This window comes from Diachasma alloeum, unplaced genomic scaffold (assembly GCF_001412515.2).
Source record: "Diachasma alloeum isolate Michigan unplaced genomic scaffold, Dall2.0 Dall_scaffold_00296, whole genome shotgun sequence".
Lineage (NCBI taxonomy): Eukaryota > Metazoa > Arthropoda > Insecta > Hymenoptera > Braconidae > Diachasma > Diachasma alloeum.
Genome location: NW_021680435.1, coordinates 886,005 through 905,328, shown reverse-complemented (window position 1 = coordinate 905,328; position 19,324 = coordinate 886,005). Strand labels below are relative to the sequence as shown.

General features: G+C 36.3%; 1 protein-coding gene across 2 annotated transcripts; it reads right to left on the bottom strand.

Annotated features, from left to right (window-relative positions):
- Positions 1–779: 779 nt before the first annotated feature.
- On the bottom strand, positions 780–18,126 carry LOC107039331 (4-coumarate--CoA ligase 1). Of its 2 annotated transcripts, none has more exons than XM_015258893.1 (9): positions 18,029–18,126; positions 17,286–17,479; positions 13,417–13,539; positions 13,122–13,332; positions 7,093–7,562; positions 3,066–3,246; positions 2,774–2,995; positions 1,615–1,847; positions 780–1,523 (listed from the first exon to the last, which is right to left on the bottom strand). In XM_015258893.1, the coding sequence occupies exons 2-9, from the start codon at positions 17,295–17,297 to the stop codon at positions 1,356–1,358; spliced, it is 1,620 nt and encodes a 539-aa protein (XP_015114379.1). In that variant the 5' UTR covers positions 17,298–17,479; positions 18,029–18,126; the 3' UTR covers positions 780–1,355. The 2 variants fall into 2 exon arrangements, with proteins under 2 accessions (XP_015114379.1, XP_015114380.1); XM_015258894.1 differs by having other exon boundaries at positions 18,044–18,059.
- Positions 18,127–19,324: the final 1,198 nt, after the last annotated feature.

Sequence of the window (19,324 nt, the reverse complement as noted above, 5' to 3'; positions counted from 1 at the left end):
GAATACGTAATCACGCTCCTCGAAATGGTCACGTCCAAGTCCCAACAGGCCATAGGGGGGTTCTCCCATTGCGTGAATCGATGAGTCATCCATCGCGAGAACATTCGGCAATCGTGGCATCACCTATTTTTAAAAAACCTCCCCTCCTCGGGAAGACGAGATAATATTCGCGTATATTCCAGAAAAATTAAGATATTCATGACGTCATTAATCCACTGATCATTCCGTACAAGTCTCAACAGGACTTACCTCACCACGCGGATCAATGAGTCATCGGACCAAGTGATGACGTCATCCATCTCGAACGTTTCACGACTGTAGCGCCGCGTTCATGGAGCATTCCCGAATATTCAAGAATATTCTCGAACAATTATGACGTAATTTCTATTCCAAGACATCAATGACTCATTACAATATCTGATTTCATGCAAGTTTCGACCGCCCATTAACATATCATTTTCATGCAAGTCCTAACAGGAATTACAGGATACCCCCACCACGCGAAGTAATGAGTCATCGGTGACGTCATCCTTCTCGAACGTTCCGCGACTGTGGGGTCAATATCCAATTTCATACAAGTTTCGATCAGTCAATCTAGTATTATATTTCATACAAGTCCCAACAGGACTAAGGGAGACCCCCCACCGCGTGATGATTCATCGATGACGTCATCCTTCTCGAATCTTCCTCGACCGCGGCGCCGCCCGGTGGCGGTTGGGTGAAGTAGTATCCAGAACCGGCCTAGCATACCTACTTATTCTGCCAGAAAACTACTCAAATTTATGAATTATGTATTCATATGTATTTATGAATTAAGGGACAGAAGCTTAAACTCATTGTAGACTAGCTCAATTCAAATGGCATTTTTAAATTGAGGATGGAATTTTTAGGAATTTAGAAGACATTTTCCGTCAGACATGGAGCAAAAATGCTTGAGACATTAATTGATTTTTTTACAAGAAGTTCATGATTATTGAGAGCCATTGCGGCTGGACGAATTAAAAATGATATGTGTCTAAAACAATCAGACATGTACTTAATTCTATTATCAATAATAGGTTTGTTTTTAAGGCGTTCGTATTCTATTTCGGGTCGCATTCCGCACTCTATCCAAACTTATACATACGGTTGTGAATTCTACACTGTACCGCATTGCTATAAAACAGGAGTAGCATAGAAAACCACATAGAACCCATGCCGATACAGGCAGTTACTCTATTAGCAACCTTCCGTTCACCGGAACCTCAGCTTGGAAAATTCGGTTCCACTTGGCATCCAATTTGCAACCTTCCGCACCCTAGACTTGCGTCTAGGCCACTCGGTCACCGATGTCGGTAATAGGGGTAATTCCAAAATTATTTCTCACTGCCGACCAAGGATTTCATCATACGCTTCAGTTCTACTTTAGCTACTTTCCCTGAATTTGTGTAGGGAAATTTATCGAGTATAACAACGCCCCCTCTCAGCTGCATGTGGTCAGGTAAATTCTTTGCGATGAGATCGATGATATCATTTTCCGTTACCTACGCAGGGAAGAAAAATAGAATTTCATATTTTCATGTTCCCTATCCCGGTGTTACGAAAGATATAAGGATGTTTTTCACGTGGACTTACTTTTGCGTCAGAATGTAGTGTGATAAAAGCCATTGGTTGTTCAACATCCTCCCAATGCGGCCTTGCTACTACGGCAGCTTCAAGTACCCCAGGATTACTCAAGATGACCTTTTCAATTACACCTGGCGCGATATGGAAGACTATTCTGAATTTGATCAGCTCTTTCAGACGATCAACGATGAAGAATTCTCCATCGTCATCGTAATAGGCTAGATCGCCACTGTGGTACCATCCTAATGGAATGAAAATTTTTCGTTAAATTAATGAAATTTTGTACTAAAAAGGAGAGGTGCGCACGAGACTTAAACGACACTTCACTTTGGAGGGATCGTCCCGCCCTAAAACAAGATGAAAATTTTCGGGACTGTCTCAGTCTCGAAAGGCATAGTACTGCCTCCCCTTTTCACGACTCAAGAAAATTTATCGCCTCTCGTTCTCTCCTGTTTCCTATTTTTAACGTTCACGAGACCGAGACTAAAACTGAGACCAAACATGAAAAACCGAAAAAAGTGAACACTAACACTGTGACGAGACAAATCGTCTCTAAGTCATTACCAGAGGAGACGATAGTATGCCTTTTGAGACTGAGATAAAATTGACTCCCAAAAATTTCCATGTTTTTTTAGAGCGAGACGATCTCTTCAAGGTGATGTCTCGTCTCAGTCTCGTGCGCAGCCCTACCAAGAAGGAACCCGGTAGAAGATGAGGAATGAGCCTATGTTGGCCGAGTGTACCCCAATGTTGGTCAGCACCGGGCCGTCCTCGATCTACTCTAGGCCTTTTCTCATCTCCTATCAGGACAACGGAAATGAGCAAAAAAAGTTAGGTAGTAGGGCTGTCCACGAGACTCAAACGAGACTTCACTTTGAAGGAATCGTCTCGGTCTTGGGAAACGCAGAAACTTTCAGTGTCGTCACAGTCTCAAAAGGGGTAGTATCGGCTCTTTTCGTAATGACTTACAGTGAATTTATCTCATCTCTGTTCGAATTTTTTTCTTGAGATTTTTCCTATTACAATTATTGGGCACAAATTTGCCAATTTTTCCCGCTGGATTATGATTTGTTTTACATTACTGTCTTGATCTTTCATTTTACCAATCACGAAATCGATGAGTTTGTAGGTGAGCTATGCTATTATTCCGTTTGAAGATCAACTGTACCTTCGTCATCATAGACTGCTTTAGTGGCCTCTGGATTATTGAGGTACCCAAGCATTCTATATGGATATTTTGCACACAATTCTCCTTCCTGATTAGGTCCCAATGTTTTGCCAGTATCTACATCAATGATTTTCAGGTGAACATTTCTTGCAACATGCCCACATGAGGCTGGTTTATCCGTCCACCCAAATCGAGTCGTCAATGCATATAATTCTGTACAGCCTGCTCGGAAATATAAGATTGTTGGATTGATCATCATTGAAAAAGAGTCTTAATGAATCCAATCATTTACCATATCCATGAACGATCATGGCATTTTTGAAGAATCGCTGAGCAAATTCATCGACTCCTGGTGGCATTGCGCTTCCACCTATCATTATATATTCCAAAGACGAAAAATCGTAGCATTTCAGATTTTTAGTCTTCCATAATCGGATGACATAAGCTGTATTGAAACATACAATGCGCTTCACCTGAAAATTCAATAAATTCGGGATAAGTCTATTTAAGGGTATTTTCCGAACTGATTGAACAATTCTATAGTAAAGTCACAGAATGATTCAAGTCGAATGCGGAATCTTTTCTGATGTATTCATCTTGAGTACAGATCAATCAAGATAACAAGTCGCTCTAACTTTTGCGAGTTTAGACGGTTTTTGCTTCCGAATGGAAGCTTTGTTTTCAGTAGATTTTTCGATTTTCTAATTTTGATTGCAAATGGTCTGGAATGTCATGAAACGTGAAGAAATGATGTTTTTAGGGTCATGTCTGTATGTATGTATGTTTTGATTTGGGTCTTTGGTGATTAATTTTTAGAAAATTTAACATAAATACGCTGAAATTTTTAGATACAAATTTGCAATTTTGGCTCATGATAGCTGTAAGTGAGCTCTACTTTGGTGTGTTATTTCCGCCCGATTGGTCCAGTAGTTCCTGAGATATAACAACTTGTTTAAATTTCGTTTTTCCTTAATATCTCAACAACTGCACCGATTTCAATTTTTTTCTTTTCAAAATACTTGTCTTGATGGCATCTACCTAGATCAATTATATCATATATACCGATTCATAGAAAGTTGAGAGATATAGGCTTTTTTCCATTTTGTCATTAAAAATCTTGTGCGCACGATAACTCAAGAAAAAATGGAGATAGCGATTTGAAATTTGGTATGCTCCTAGTTTTTATAATATGAAAGCGGTTCTGGAGATATTCAAGTGTTTGGATAAATTTATTTCTTCAAATATCTCATGAACTCAACGAATTTCAATTTTTTTTTTCAAAATACTCCTCTCGGCGGCCACTATCTGGATTAATCAAAATATGTATACCCGTTCATACAAAGTTTCCGAGATATTTCCATTTTTCTTTTTTTTCATTCTTGTGCGCACGATAACTTGAGACAAAAAGAAGATAGCCAGTTAAAATTTGGTAGGATTATATCTCTCATAATATTGAAGGTCCGTATTTTGAATGGGCGTAATGAGCCTAGTGGTTTGGAAGATATTAATTTTCTTATATAAATCCGTTTTATCAAAAGGTTAAATATCTTCTTCGGAACACCTTACAGAGTGTAGATGCCTATCCCATGGACTCGGGGTGACCGGAAAAATACACAGAAAAAAAATCTGCATTGTGCATATTTTATAATAAAATGAGATATTAGTTGAAAATCATCGAGATGATCAGCAATACCAGATTTAGAAAATTATTAATAAGCCCACTCATCAAGCAATCTCGAATCGAGCAATCTTATATCTAATTTTCAAGGTTAAATTTATTCAATATCAAGTATTAGTTAATAATTTCCCCATAGAAATAGAATTAATGTAGTTGCGTGTGTATGTATGCCATTCGGAAGCTTACTAGGAATGGAATTGGTCCTATCGTAAAAAGGAGAAAGGAAATCGATCTCGAAATATCTGGAAAATCTCGAATAAGCGTAAGCGTAAGACTGAAACTGAAGCACCACTACGTGAGGAGACGAGAAGACGCGTGAAAATTTTTTTAGAGAAAACAAATATAAATGAGGCCCGCATAATAAATATGAAAATATATTTAAAAGCGCTGCAATGGTTTCAGTTCACAACAGCGGCCAGAAATATAATCTCCTATTAATTTATTTTCATATTTATTTTTCACATTCATATACCATCTTTGAATTTTCATAATGTGGGCTTATTTGGGGTTTATACCAGCTGCGTCCACGTTTCGAACCCTGGGTAACGCTGAACGTTGGTAGGACTAGATATATATGCCTTACCACCGTCTTGAATTTAATTTCATACCTTAATGTAATAAATAATAATTTTGCCTTGTGGAGGGAGGTGCCGATTGGGAAGTCCCGTACATTTACGTGAACATCCATAATAATATATGAGGTGATTCAAAGAGGTGTAAATTCATTAGCGGACACCCACCCACAATTTTGAGAAATAATTTAGTAGAGGCAGTGGTTGTAAACAGAAACCGCGGCGATTTGGGAACAAAAACATAAATGGTAAATTTGGTAATGATAATGTTCGAATTTTCAATTAACTGACAGATTCATCGCATTGAATCAGTTCAATATTCAATCAGTTTCCAATAGTGATAGTCACATTTTCAAGTTGAGAAGTATACACTTTTTAGCTCACTCATTTATGGACCGGTGGATATTCATTATAGCGCACAATGCTCACAACTTTTGTTTGAATTTTCTACGCCAAAATTCGGACAAATTTTCATCAAGTGACATTACCACCGAAATTTGAAGACATCTCTTCATTGAAAAGTCAAGCACTCTACCGAAATGCTAATAATTTTATCAGAAAATAAATAAAAGCTACATATTTCAGTTGAATTATTCCGTGAAATGAAAAATTCAAGTTAATTCTGATGTTGACGCCTTAGTTCTACTGAAATCTTATGAATTTCCTTGAATTCCTGGAATTCCAATTCTTTCCCAACAGTTCCACGGTATAAATGGAAATATTATTACTAAATGTTGGTTTTATTTTCGAGGAATAACTCCTATCTACATGAGATAGCAAAATTTTTACAAAGAATTCTTCTGTTGTGAAAAGTTCGAGTTATGAAAATATTTGATTCCCTCGTAAATTCCTCTAGCTCTTCTTGATTCAGAACAATTCCAAGAAAACCCAATGAGGAACTTGATTGACTTTACCCTTCACTACCTCACTGCTGAAATGATTTTCAGACAAAAAGGCCCAAAACTTCTTACAGGCTTAAAAAAAAATTTTAGTTATAATTAGAGATGGACGATACGTCTCGATATATCGAAGTGTCCGATATTGTATATCGATATACCGATATATTTCTACTGATATTTTCGACGACTAATATATCGCTACTCGATATTTTTTCGTCAATATCGAAGTCTAAATTTGTTTCTAATTTTCCAGAATTTCGGAAGAGAATAAGTGAAATATTACCCAGAAAAAAGTGCAATATTCTTTTCAATACCGCAGGATTTTATTTATCTCAGATTTCATCGGACCCCCTCCTGTCTCATCTGATCCATCGGACTCCTTCACTCCACCCATCGGCTCATGGCCATGATGGCTCACTCTAGTTGGTTTTCCCGTCTTGTCATTGGTGAATATTTCAGATGAAAAATATATCGGTTCAACGATATTTTTTTCACGATATCGATATTTTCGATCTGATATTATCAAATTATCTCGATAGTTCCGATTTCGATATTTCCTTCAATATCGCCCATCCCTAGTTATAATACCCCGAGACCCTCACAATTATCGGATATTTCCCGATAGCTGTGCTGCATAGCAACTCGCGCTTCGCGTTAGTGATTTTTATCCTACAAACCCATCTCGATCGCTGATACGCAGGGAAACTTGAACCAAATATCCGATGAATTTTGAAGGTTGAAGGGTATTCGAAGGACAATTTCTTCAATTCTGATTTCGACCAATCAGAGTGCAGTATTCAGGATCACGTGACACCTTCACATCAGTCTTATTTTGATTATTTTTCCCGTGGACAACATCAGGAAGAGAATTAGAGAAGATTTGAACAAATTATATTAATAGAATAACCCGATTTCCGTAGACTGTTAAGTACAGTATTCGATCTGAAATGCGCCGACAAAATAAAGAGCTAGTGCGTAATTGATATCATTCACTTCCGGATGGATGCCGCGTTTGGGTTCAGCCTCAAAGTCGATGTAAAGATGTCACTTGACTTCGAATACTAGTGAGGAGGAAGGAAATTCTTAACAAAAAAGTTGAAGACATCTCCTAAAATGAGACATTAACAAAACAACTCCATGAGTACCTACAGACTGATGAGACGCACAAACCTTGTATTTTTGAACAATTTCCATAATAACTTCCTCATTAGGGCGTGGATGGATTACTAAAGTCGCACAGGATTCAACGGTTATCAATGCGGTCATGAGGCCGGTGACCCAGCTGATTCCAGCAGGACCGAGAATAATGTCGGGAGTCTCAGATATTGGTAATAACTCGGACATTAACCAGCCATATGGAACAACACAACCTTTTGGATATCCAGATGTTCCAGAAGTATAGAGAATCAACGCTGGTTCTCTCAAATCCTGTAAGTCCTCACATTTAAATTTCTCCAGCTCATCAGAGTCCTGCGTCTCTATGATGTGGCTCAGACATTCAAAACCTGGAGCGTCGTTCAGACAAACAATGTTTATATATTCCCCAGTTTCGTCGACCACTTCTTTTATCCTTTTGTATTTGCGCTCATCGGAAAATATAATTTTTGGTTTTGTCAAATTTAAAAAGTATTTTATCATATCTGCAAAATAAACAATACATTTTGTGAGAATTTGAATAGTAATTGAAGCATATATTCACTATTGTATCCTGGAATCTTTTCCAATGGAATGAGCCATTTGTTATTTATCTTTTGCATATATCAGTTGACGAAGCACATTTCAATAATGTGAAGAGAACTGAGTTATTTTGTTACATAATTATTGAAATGAGTCATTGGTCGAAATATTAAATATTTCTGAGTCAGACGTCCGTCATTGTAAATAACTGCTATTCTATCAGTATATTGTTACGTGGATATGTCGGTTTTCAGTTAACCCTATATTGGTATTATAGGGAAACGCCGTAGCGCGTCGTTTTTCGTTAATTACCATTGCCTGAATAACCGGAAGAATTAAAAAAAAATCAACTTTTTCAGTTGAGAAGAGAATATTTTTTTGTATCAATTAAACCTTCTTTGTCAAAAGCAGTTTTTTCTCTCAGTGTACACTCTAAAAAAAAGTTACTACTCACCAGTACTGAATTCTACTTGGGAGAAGTTTTCTTGTGAAAAGTTGGGAAACTACTTGTCCCAAGTACTTTTCATGTCCTTGGGTGAAGTACAATATTTGCTAAGCAAGTAGGAAAAGTACTAGGAGGAAGTACTTTTATTACTTCCTGTCAGCATTTTTCTTACTTCTCACAAGTACTTTTAATGCTTGGAGCAAGTAATTTTTTTACTTCTCGCGAGTACTTTTATGACTTGATTACAGTACTTTTGGTTGGTTATTTTGTTGGGGAATTTCATATCATTAATTATCATTCTCATTATCGTTCTCATTATCATTATCATTCTCAGATGACAATGAACAAATTTCATCGAGGGGAGGTTACGATGAGTTTAAAAATCGCGAGATATTGCAGTAAGATTTATCACACATTGATGATCAATTATTTATATATGTTGAAAGACGAAGAATAAGTGGGGAAAAAAATGATTATTTATTGTTTATTTGCCCCCAAGACCTTGAAAATGAAGAAAAATAGCACAGTGTACTCAACTTTTGAACTACAGGGGTTTCCTTTTGTAAATTTTTCAAAAGATGTCTAGAATAACGGTTACGAGCTACTTTTTTTTTCAAAATTCGTCTTCTAAATAGTCAATTCGTGATTTAAAATAATTATGGTATCCCAAAATATCAATTTTTGGGATACTGTGTTGCATGAGTATTGCAATTTTCTATCAAAGGAGTCACGGAATTGGTTATTGAAAAGACGAATTTAGAAAAAAGTAGCTGGTAACTTTATTCTACACATCTTCTAAAAAATTGAAAAAAATCCTCTGTAGCCCAAAAATTTAGTACACTACTATTTTTGTTTATTTTCAAAGTCTTACGGGCAAATAAACAACAAAGAATCTCCTCTTTCCGCACTAATTCTTCGGTTTTCAATCTGTTTGAAACCTCCCCTTAATAATAAGAATGACAGNCTAAAAAATTGAAAAAAATCCTCTGTAGTCCAAAAACTTAGTACACTACTATTTTTGTTTATTTTCAAAGTCTTACGGGCAAATAAACAACAAAGAATCTCCTCTTTCCGCACTAATTCTTCGGTTTTCAATCTGTTTGAAACCTCCCCTTAATAATAAGAATGACAGGAAATTGAAAAATTAAAAAATGAAGGACACTCTGCATGATTGAACCTAAAATTTATGTTTGAATAGATTTTTCTATCAGTTCGTGGATTTTTTCATTTTCCCTTTAACGTCGCCGCTGCATCTTGCATTAAAGGCAATTCCATATGCTCAACACCACAATTCACAACTTCAACATAGATCATCATTGAAGAAACGAAAAAAAAAAGTGCTTATCGTCCCCCGGAGTCTCTGCAATACCGACTGAAATGGCGCTGCTCCATTCTCTCCGAATCGCCACAGATATCCCCAGTCGATCGTCGACCATCGCCCCCTTCCCCCCGCGGTATTCATATTTATTGGTAAACAAACGTGTTCTAACACATTTCAGTCTAGTCATAATCAAGTGTAGTGTACGTTAGGAGTGTTTCTTTGTTCTGACAAAAAAATCCTCTTGAATGACATCGCCGGGAGAAGAGTCATACATTGTTGTGGACGACTTCCTCAAGAAGTCGGATCTCGAAGAATTAATCGATTTATTCCACAGTAAGTATTTTTTACAGATAACCCATTATTTATTCTATACCTCATTCACGATGGAAGAAAATGTTGTTGATCTCATAAGCTAATATTTAATTTTCCAGCTGACAAAATCGATGACGAAATTTTTTTGGATCTTGAGGAAAAGCAGATTGATGAACTAATCGAGACAAAAGGCCTTCGATTCAGATTTAAAAAGAAATTTTCTATTTATAAGGCTCCATCAGCTACTCTATCACAACACTGCTGAATTATTCTTCTTTATGGCGTTTCTTTGTTGTGCAGAATACAGATGAAGACGATCTGGAGAAAATCGTAAGTCTAAGCCAAACATTGAGTCAGGTGAGTATTCTTCTAGTCATCAAAATAGAGTGATAAATTAATTGCACATAGAAAATAATATTCGGGTGGTAAAACTAAAGCAAATTCCCTTCGTAACATATTTTCCACATCATCATCAGACTACTCTCCAAGATCGATCAAGAGAAAAAACGACTGAACAAGAACCAACAATTGAGACGAGTGAAACAGGATCCACAGAAGATCTTACAGAAGACACGTACGAGAACGAGATCAATGAGGGACCGTCTGTTAGCAGCGTTCAGGCGAATTCGTCCAGTAATCACGTAAGAATGAAGAAAAAATCCATAATAGCAGCAATGTATGAAAGCTATACTGCAATTACAGAAATCCGATTTATCCTGCATTTACCTCAGGAATTAATAATTTTATGAGAGAATGTCACAAGTGATTTCTGTAGTTGAACGAAATGGCATTCAAGCCGTCACTCTGCATTTACTCTCGTATTATTCATTATTGCAATAATTCAATATTCATAGTGTTCTGAGGACTCGATTTGCCAAACTCTCTAAACATGATAAAAAAATATCCAGGAAACTTATTGCTCCATACAGAATTGTCATAAGAGTCAAAGCTTGAAAGATGATTTCACAAAGTTGTCCATTACATACTCTCGAATTCTTAAAAAATTGCAGACACATTTACAACAGATGAGGCGTCCCATAAACTTATGGTAATTATCACGATAAATTTCATAGCTCAATGCTGATAGGTTTTATTCCAGAATAATGTTTATGATATTTTCCCTCGTTGGACCATCATTTTCATAAGAATAAGTCAGGAAACTCTGTTATTCGTTATTCTCTCCTAGAATAACTCTACGAAAAAAGTTTAATTCGGGAAGTTTTAGAAAATTGGATTGTTATATTATATTTTTTTGGAAAAAAAAATTTATCGTTTGTTTGCTTCCGAGACGATGAAAATTTGAAAAATATTCCAGTGTACTCAATTTTTGAGCTACGGACGTATTTTTTCTTCAAAATTTTTAAACAGATGTGTAGAATAATAATTACGAGATAATTTTTTTGAATTCGACTTCTAAATAGGCAATTTCATTCTTTGTCCCATAATGAAATTGCAATTTTCACACAAGGTAGCTCAAAAGATTAATACTTCAATTTTTTTGTTCAATATAAAATATAACAATTATTTTGAGAATCATTTTGCTGGCTATTTCGCATGAATATTACATTTTTTGTTATTAAAAAAAAAGGACTATTTGGAAATTAAATTTGGAAAACTTAATTGGTAATTGTTATTCTACACATCTTTTGAAAAATTTTGAAAAGAAAATTTCTGTAGCTCGAGAATTTATTACACTGGACTACATTTCAATTTTCAAGCATTTGAGGGGCAAACGAACAATAAACAATAATTTTATTTGCATTAATTCTTCGTTTTTCAACGATCTCCAGTGTATGATGAATCTTACTGTAATATCCCGCGAAAATCCATTAGTACTGGATTTGAGTACTATTACTACTTGTCTCTAGTATTTTTTCTACTTTTGAGAAGTACAGCTCGGTACTCAGTACACGTACTTTTAGTATTGATGATGAGTACAGTTGGTACTTGTCACCAGTACTAATTGTACTTGGAGCATAAAACTTGTATTCAGTCAATTTTCGACTTGGACCAAGTAAAAAAATTAGCTTTTCTCCAGAAACGCCTCGGTNGAGAAGTAATCTTTTTTTAGAGTGTAGCAAATCTTTGGAAAATGCTAGGAGGTTCTGAATAATTCTAGGATAGTCTCCAGTTTCACAAAAAATGAGGGAATATCCAAAAAATTATAGAAACTTTTCGCCCTCAATTAAAACAATTTTTGTAGACTACACCCAAATAAAAATTACTTCTGATCAGTAGAAAAAGTACTTGTACCCAGTTTCAAGGGGTTTCTGAGAAAAGGCCCATTTTCCTGCTTCCTCGAAGTTACAAAACAACATGATGCAAGTATCATCCGTCAAGTACCTGTGTACTGGTGAGAAGTATCTCAGTACTTGTCACAAGTACTTTTGTTACTTGGGACAAGTAACAAAATTACTTGTACTGAGTACTTGGCCGGTTCTTCTCAAAAGTACCAAATAACCTCAATATAAGTTCAGTATAATAATTCCAAAATGTTTTTCTACCTCTTCTAAAGACCGAATTTCGTCAAAAATTAAAAAATCCAACTAATTTCCTTTTTGTAAGTAACAAAATTGAAAAGAAATTGAAAACAATTTTTCGAAGCCTTTCACATGTTGATAACAACATAAAACATAAAAACTTCAACAAAATTGAAATTTTGCAGGTCGGAAAGCATACCAATAATTCTTTTTTTTTTTTTTATGCTTATTTTATATCGCTTCGAGTCTGATGAGACTATATGGCGATTGATCAAGACTTTTTAAAAATGGTTAGATCTCACCATTCTACCCGGCCAGGAATCGAACCTGGAACCTATCCGTTGTGAGGCAACGGCCTTAACCACTACGCCAGGCCACCGGTCCAATAATTCTTGAAAGCATCCATAAAAATCGCAATCTATTGATTTTTTCCCACAAAATATCTTCTGCTGAACATTTCTATTCACAAGAATGGGTAAGAAAGCTCATTCTATCCGGTGATAATATTCACTTTTCTCAATAAAGTAAGCAATGAGAAATACTGAAATTAAGTCCTAAAAGTACCTGAGAGAAGTTGAAAAATTACTTTTCACTAGTATCTTTGGTACTTGTGAAACGTACTAAAAGTACTGGCAGAAAGTAGTGAAGCTACTTCCTCCTAGTACCGTTTCTACTCGATCGGCAGATGTAGTACTTCACCCCAGGACATAAAATATTCTTGGGACGAGTATTTTTAGAATTTTTCAAAAGCGAACTTCCCCAAATACCGGTCGGTACTGGTGAAAAGTATTTTTTTTTTGGGGGTACGACAACAGTAACTACCATCGTGAGCTGATTATTTATTTAACGTTAACCAAATTCGATTTGTTAAATAAGTCATTTACTGTATAAAAAAAAATTTAATCGCTATTTTTCCATAGCCCTTTCACAGATTATTAACTTTTTATATACAAGAATGCCTTACCATCAGTCAGAGTAGCGTCCCACCAAGAATTGGGAAGCGCTCCAACAAGAAGGGATGCGATGAGAGGTACGACTGTGTTCAAATTATTGTAACTGCAAATACCGATAATATCACCAGGTTGTACATTTTGTTTTTTCAACCAAACAGCACAACTCGTTATTCTATCCGCCATATCACCATAGAGTTCTTTGTGACCAGTCAAAGCATCTATCTGAATGCGATGAATAAATCATTCATTATTCTTGCTTGAATATCACTAGAATCTGTAAAATGCATAAGGAAAGAAAACACTCACTTGACTCACGCGAAAGGGATATTTATTAAGACGTTCCAACAATGTACTCCTAAAACGTTGCCAGTCTTTCATTGGAGGTTTAACAATCCCTTTCCAAACGCCATCTTCAAAAATTGGTTTTTCCTGAAAAAATAATTTGTTCAGCATAGTATCAGTGAACCCGAAGAAGACCAAAACAGATATGTATACGTATGGTTCAAGGATCCGGGCTGATTGCAGGGTTTTTCTTTTGCAAGGATTGATTATAATATTTTGTATGCGTATTTCTTTTCTATTACCATCACGATTTTATAGGCTCCCCTTGTCTGCCTAGCCTCTCCCACTTCTCGTATAATTTTTATCTGCGTTACTATGCGCCGTCTTACTCTTAACTGTACCCCATTCGGGCTAGTACTGCACGGGAAACCATGAAAACCCGCAGTCACAGAGTCGGCCAATTGTGCAGAGCTCCAATGTGCCGTGCTGTCACACTAATTAGGGGGGGGCATTAGGCCACGACAATGTGTCTACCTTCCGAAATTTTTGGGCGAGGGTGTTCCCAAGCGGTCACCCATCCAACTACTAACCGTTCTAAAGGTAGCAAGATTCCGGATGTCCGCCGGAGCAACACCCACTCAACCACTCACCCAACCATTACGGTCGGCTGGTTGATTATAATACATTTTCACATTTGGTAAAAGAGTAAACAGCAATTTTTGTTTGTTTGTTTGTTGGGGTTTAACGACACATCAACAGCTACGTTATTAGTGACGATGTTATGACAGTATTTCAAGTGAATGATCAGAATGCAATCACACATGATGGTGAGAATCAGCTGTAGTGAGCTAGTTTCTCGAGACTCGTGAAACTTTAGGTTGTATGTAAATGATTCGAACATGCTCAATTCTATTTTCTCTCCGCATTTTAACATTTTATTTCAAACATTCTTAAGGATGTCTAGCCAAAACTCACATTATTCACCATAATTCTGATATTGTCTCATATACCAGGTTCATATTTGAGCCATATGTTAATAATAATCTCAATCCTTCGGTCGGGGCATCCTACTGAGAAATTAATATCTGAAAATCACTTCTTGTAACATCACACTTAGGGAAGAAACGTGACCGTGTGAACTTTGATCGAGATGTTGTATGGTTTAGACACCCAAGATATTGAAGAAAAACCACAAGCCGTTTACTTTAGACTATAGAGAATCTATCGCTGACGAGAATAAATAGCGGACCGGGCGTTATGTAAGCGTGATCTCTTCGATTGATTTTCGAATTCCTCTGAAAAAAAAATTGACCGCCATTACGAGTCGAGCAACGCGGCAACACCGCACAACAGTTGATCGAGGTCGGTAAAGTCGATAAGCTCTTTGAAAATGTTCCTTTTTTTTTCTACTTTTTTTTATCGTACAATCACAATTTTTAGGGACTCCTGCGTAAAATCCAATGGAAATTGTGATATATTTTACGTTATGCAGATAATCCACACGGGTCTTAAGGCGAATAAGTTAATAGAATTTCGTGTTTCTCTGCAAATTCATGCAAAGACTCAATTCATTAGTGGCAGGAAGACAAAAATCCACAATTTACATGAATTTCCAAGTGAAAATGAATTTTCGTTGCCAAATTCCATTAAAATTTCAGGGAATTCCTTTAAACCTCTCGGATTTCCTGGAATTTTGAAGGAATACTCTGAAAATTCAAAGGAATCTGGAATTCAAGGAGCGATTTTTCGGAATTTTCCTGATTTTTCATTCATTTTTCCGGAATGATTGAATTGAAATTTGAAGGTTTCACTGATTTTTTTATGAAATTACAAATTTTCAATTACAAAATCCGTGAAACCACTTGAAATCACTACTTGAAATTTCAGTGGAAATGTTACTTGTTGGAAATTTCAACAATTCTTACCGAAAATTTGAGTAGAAAATTTTAACAGAGTATATCCCCCCCTAAAAACTCTTTTACAATCTAACGATATCCCTGATTCCTTTAGGGTAGACCGATCGTCATATAGATAAGAAATACAAGAAAGTCTAGACAGCCTCTAATTCTCTTGATGTACACATTGGTTGATAACACGTTTGTTCCTCAACCAATGGTGTAATTCTTTTCATAGAGTGGACTATAATATTGGTGTGGGTGGAAGAAAGTGAAAACAAAATCTAATGTTAACAAATTCATATTCTTTGAAAATTCGGATGACTGCACTGGTAGAAAGGGTAGTTATCGTTAACGAATGGATTTGGTTGGGGACGAGGGTCTATTCGGTTTCGCCAAATGTTCATTCGTTAATAATTATCAAATGCACAATGCAGGAGCCTTGTTCGACTCGATTTTTACTTTTCAAGTGAACCATTCGTTAACTATTAATGAATATTCATTTGATCACATACAACTCTGCCATTCGTTAATAGTTAACGAATCTCGTTTGGAATAAATAAATCAGTTTATCAGTATGCGAGCCGAAAAAGGAGGAATTGCGACGACTGGAAGTATGTCTCCACAAAGGGGAAAGGGAAGACAATTCGCCGACGAATGAACGAGTCTTCATGCGTGGGCCTGCTCGGTTTTGGGTTTTGCTCACACACACCAAGCGGTCAACGTCAACGAAACGACTGACAGGAATTTTTGAGAAACGAAATTCTGAACCTGATGAGAGAAAATCTTCGAGAAGACTATCGACGGAAGCGTGAGACACATAAAATGGAGATCATCCATACACGGAGAAAAAAATACACTGTTTCTTGAAATTTCTTGAAATTTCAGTCACAATGTCATCTGAATTTTCAATCTTGTGTGTTTGAATTCAATTTTAAATGAAAACGTTCACTATATTTCTTATTTATCTTGAAGATTCAAGAAAATTAGGTTTTTCATGTTGAACGACCATTGATGTTTCAACGAAAGCTTGAATTTTCAAACTCATCGTGAAAATCGAATATCACATACAATTCAATTTCTAATAGATTGAAAATTCAGAGAAGTTATTGCCTGAATTTTCAACATTTTCAAGGTTTTTCAGTGCCATATCGACCTGAAAATCGAGAATCACTTGAATATTCAAGAAATTAACTGATTCGTTAATGCAGACTTCTACAGAAATTTCATGTAACTTTCTCGTCGTTAAAAATTTCAAGCAAATTACGTGCCAACAAAAATTTTCATGAAGTTATAAGAAACGGTGAGATGCAATTGAATAATATCAGGTTTCGTAGCATCCGCAAGTATAAACAAATAACGAAATCTGCTAAAGTTGCGCAGTTTCAATCTCACAGAACAAAACTTTATTTGGGAAAAAGCTGGGGTTTTAATTTATATAGACGATATGAATTATAATTAATAATAATTGCGTGAACTGATATGAAAGTTATATAGGTACGATTCAGTTGCTATCCTTTTATCAATGTGCGATAACTTCGTGGTAACCCGTTCGGTTACGACTCGAGAGGTTGTAGGTTCGAATCGCCGAAAGAAAAATTTAATTTCTATTTAGATCGATACATTTCTTTAATTGATGTGATGCTCGACGTAAAAATTCATGATTTTGTTTTCATTTGTATTCGAAATTTATAATACAGCAATATAACATTATATGATAATCGGGAAATTTTATACCACCCTAATACAAAGCATCCAACAATACTGAGCTGTAAATTGCCAGTACGGTCTTGCTACATTGCTGCCATCACACGTATTGAAATTTCCTGTGAGGAATTTAATAGTAGCATGCACATTGTACATATTTGCAAAAGAATCTACATAAAATGCATTGACTTATCCCATCTTATGGCTGTAGCTCGGATTGATAAGTAAATGAATCAATTTCGGGTAGAATAATCCATGTGTACTGAATGCAATCATGAATATAACACTTACCGATTGTTCCATTGCGATGATTTTCTGATATTCATGAATAACTTGAACAGCTACTACGCATCCAACGTAATGCCGATTAAACAGAGACTGTCTTCGATTATATTTAGCTTGAAATGTGATGAATCATGTTGTGCATTGATCTTCAGCAAGCGTTAGATAAAACGCTTGACTTGGCTCACGTTGTAACTATGTCACTGCAACTGGTTTCATTAGTATAAACGAAAACAATGTTTTGATGGCTTTAACTACAGTAATTGTCCGATATATTTTTTAATTCATTCCAAAACACCTCACATCATAAGAATTAAATATGGCTGAATTGATTCTTTTTCAACGATATACTATGAAAAATTGGAAGCCATTAGAAGTTGATCAAAGATGAGAGTTTTAGCTCATTCGTCATACATTGAGAAAAATTTTCTGGAAAAATTCATGGGCTACCACAGAAACGATTCACAATTTACACACTTGGAACAATTATTATGTAGCACCAGCAAAATTATGGGCGGCACCATAATTTTGACAAATGTACGAATTGTGACTCGTTTATGGAGCTTAGCACATGAATTTTTCTAGAAAATTTTTTTCCGTGTAGTTTCTGTAATAATTGAAATACATATACTTTATAATATGATGAATATGTTCAATATATTCTTTTTTTAAATGATAAATATATTTATCAGATGTGGACTTTGCACATATTTTCCGCGATGTAATTATTATGATTTATTTAGAATAGATACAGCGATACGATGTACTAGTTACGCATATTTGTCTCTCTTCATTGACAGTCACTCAAGTAAAGCTGGTGTCTTCTTTGACCGCCCATCCACCGCGAGTATTGCGCTGAGACTCAAACTATCTACTGATAAATTATTTTTTCTCATGTATTATCTCTTCTCCTACCCTCTCTTCTTCTCTTCGTTGTTAATGAATAACAACAAGACGACTGACGATAATGTCAATCTCAAGCGGGAGGACAATAGCGTTTAACATGTTTGTGATTGCATATGGAATGAAGGTTTACATGCGACCACCTTTTTACAAAAAGTGAGAAACTGGAAAGTTATCAATGGGATTTTCAGGTTAATTTGAAGTTCAGATTTCCGAACTCTCCAAGCCGTCGCCGATGCTCTTCGCGAAGAGTTTCTTTGGCTACCATCGCATTAACTACGGGTCGCTGATGGAAGCCATTTTTAATTCTCTTCGGCGTCTAGCTGTTTGATGACGCTTTCATCTACCAGCTGAATCACATACCATGACCTACCTCGTCACGTACTTTGCCCCTTTACATGTAGAAGACTGCCCACTTGTCCAACCCAAAACAATTACCGACTGCCCCTGAACATATTGTGACGTCAAGCATAAGCTTCAGTTGTCGCTCTTCTGAGGCAAATAAGTTCAAGTCATCCATATAAAATATATGACTTACCTAATGCTTCCTATCATAAGGCCGCCCAGCTTGGTATCCACTAACGCAGCTCAGAGCGACAGATAGCGGCATTTACATTGATCGAAAAGGTGGAACAATTTAGTTGCTGTTAACGAGGCTGTTTAAAAGCAACTAAATCCTTCTATCAGTGTATGAGATGCAGAACAGGAGAGGACTCAGAGTATCACCCTGAAGGATTTCTCTTCTGAATGGCACCAACCATGAAGTCAGTTAGTCTTCACCAGATGTTATGATGAAGCGCATTCTCCAGAATGCCGCAAGATCTTTAATACATCTGACTAGGTTGGGTTCTACCGCAAAGAAGTCTAATACCAGAAAAATTGGCCCATGATTCGTGCTATCGAATGCCTCGCGATAATCACTAGGCCAGCAATCAAACGCTGGCATAACCTGTTAAATCTAGTAACATTACTGACAGATTGCCATGACGCTGCCTCGAATCGTGCACCACGTAGCAAGCTGTGCTCCTTATAACCTGTCAGCGAAGTCTTGGCTCCTCGTCCTGATGGTATCAAATAGAAGGAAGAAGAAGAAGTATTGAAATAGGCTGATCTCAATTTAACTGTTGTGTTTAATCGGAAGATTA

Excerpts from the sequence above, each read along its gene's own strand:
- LOC107039331 (XM_015258893.1), bottom strand. Across the intron at positions 13,333-13,416 it reads ATCCCTTTCGCGTGAGTCAA|ATAGATGCTTTGACTGGTCA; the intron begins GTGAGTGTTTTC and ends CATCGCATTCAG. Across the intron at positions 2,996-3,065 it reads CATGATCGTTCATGGATATG|GCTGTACAGAATTATATGCA; the intron begins GTAAATGATTGG and ends ATTTCCGAGCAG.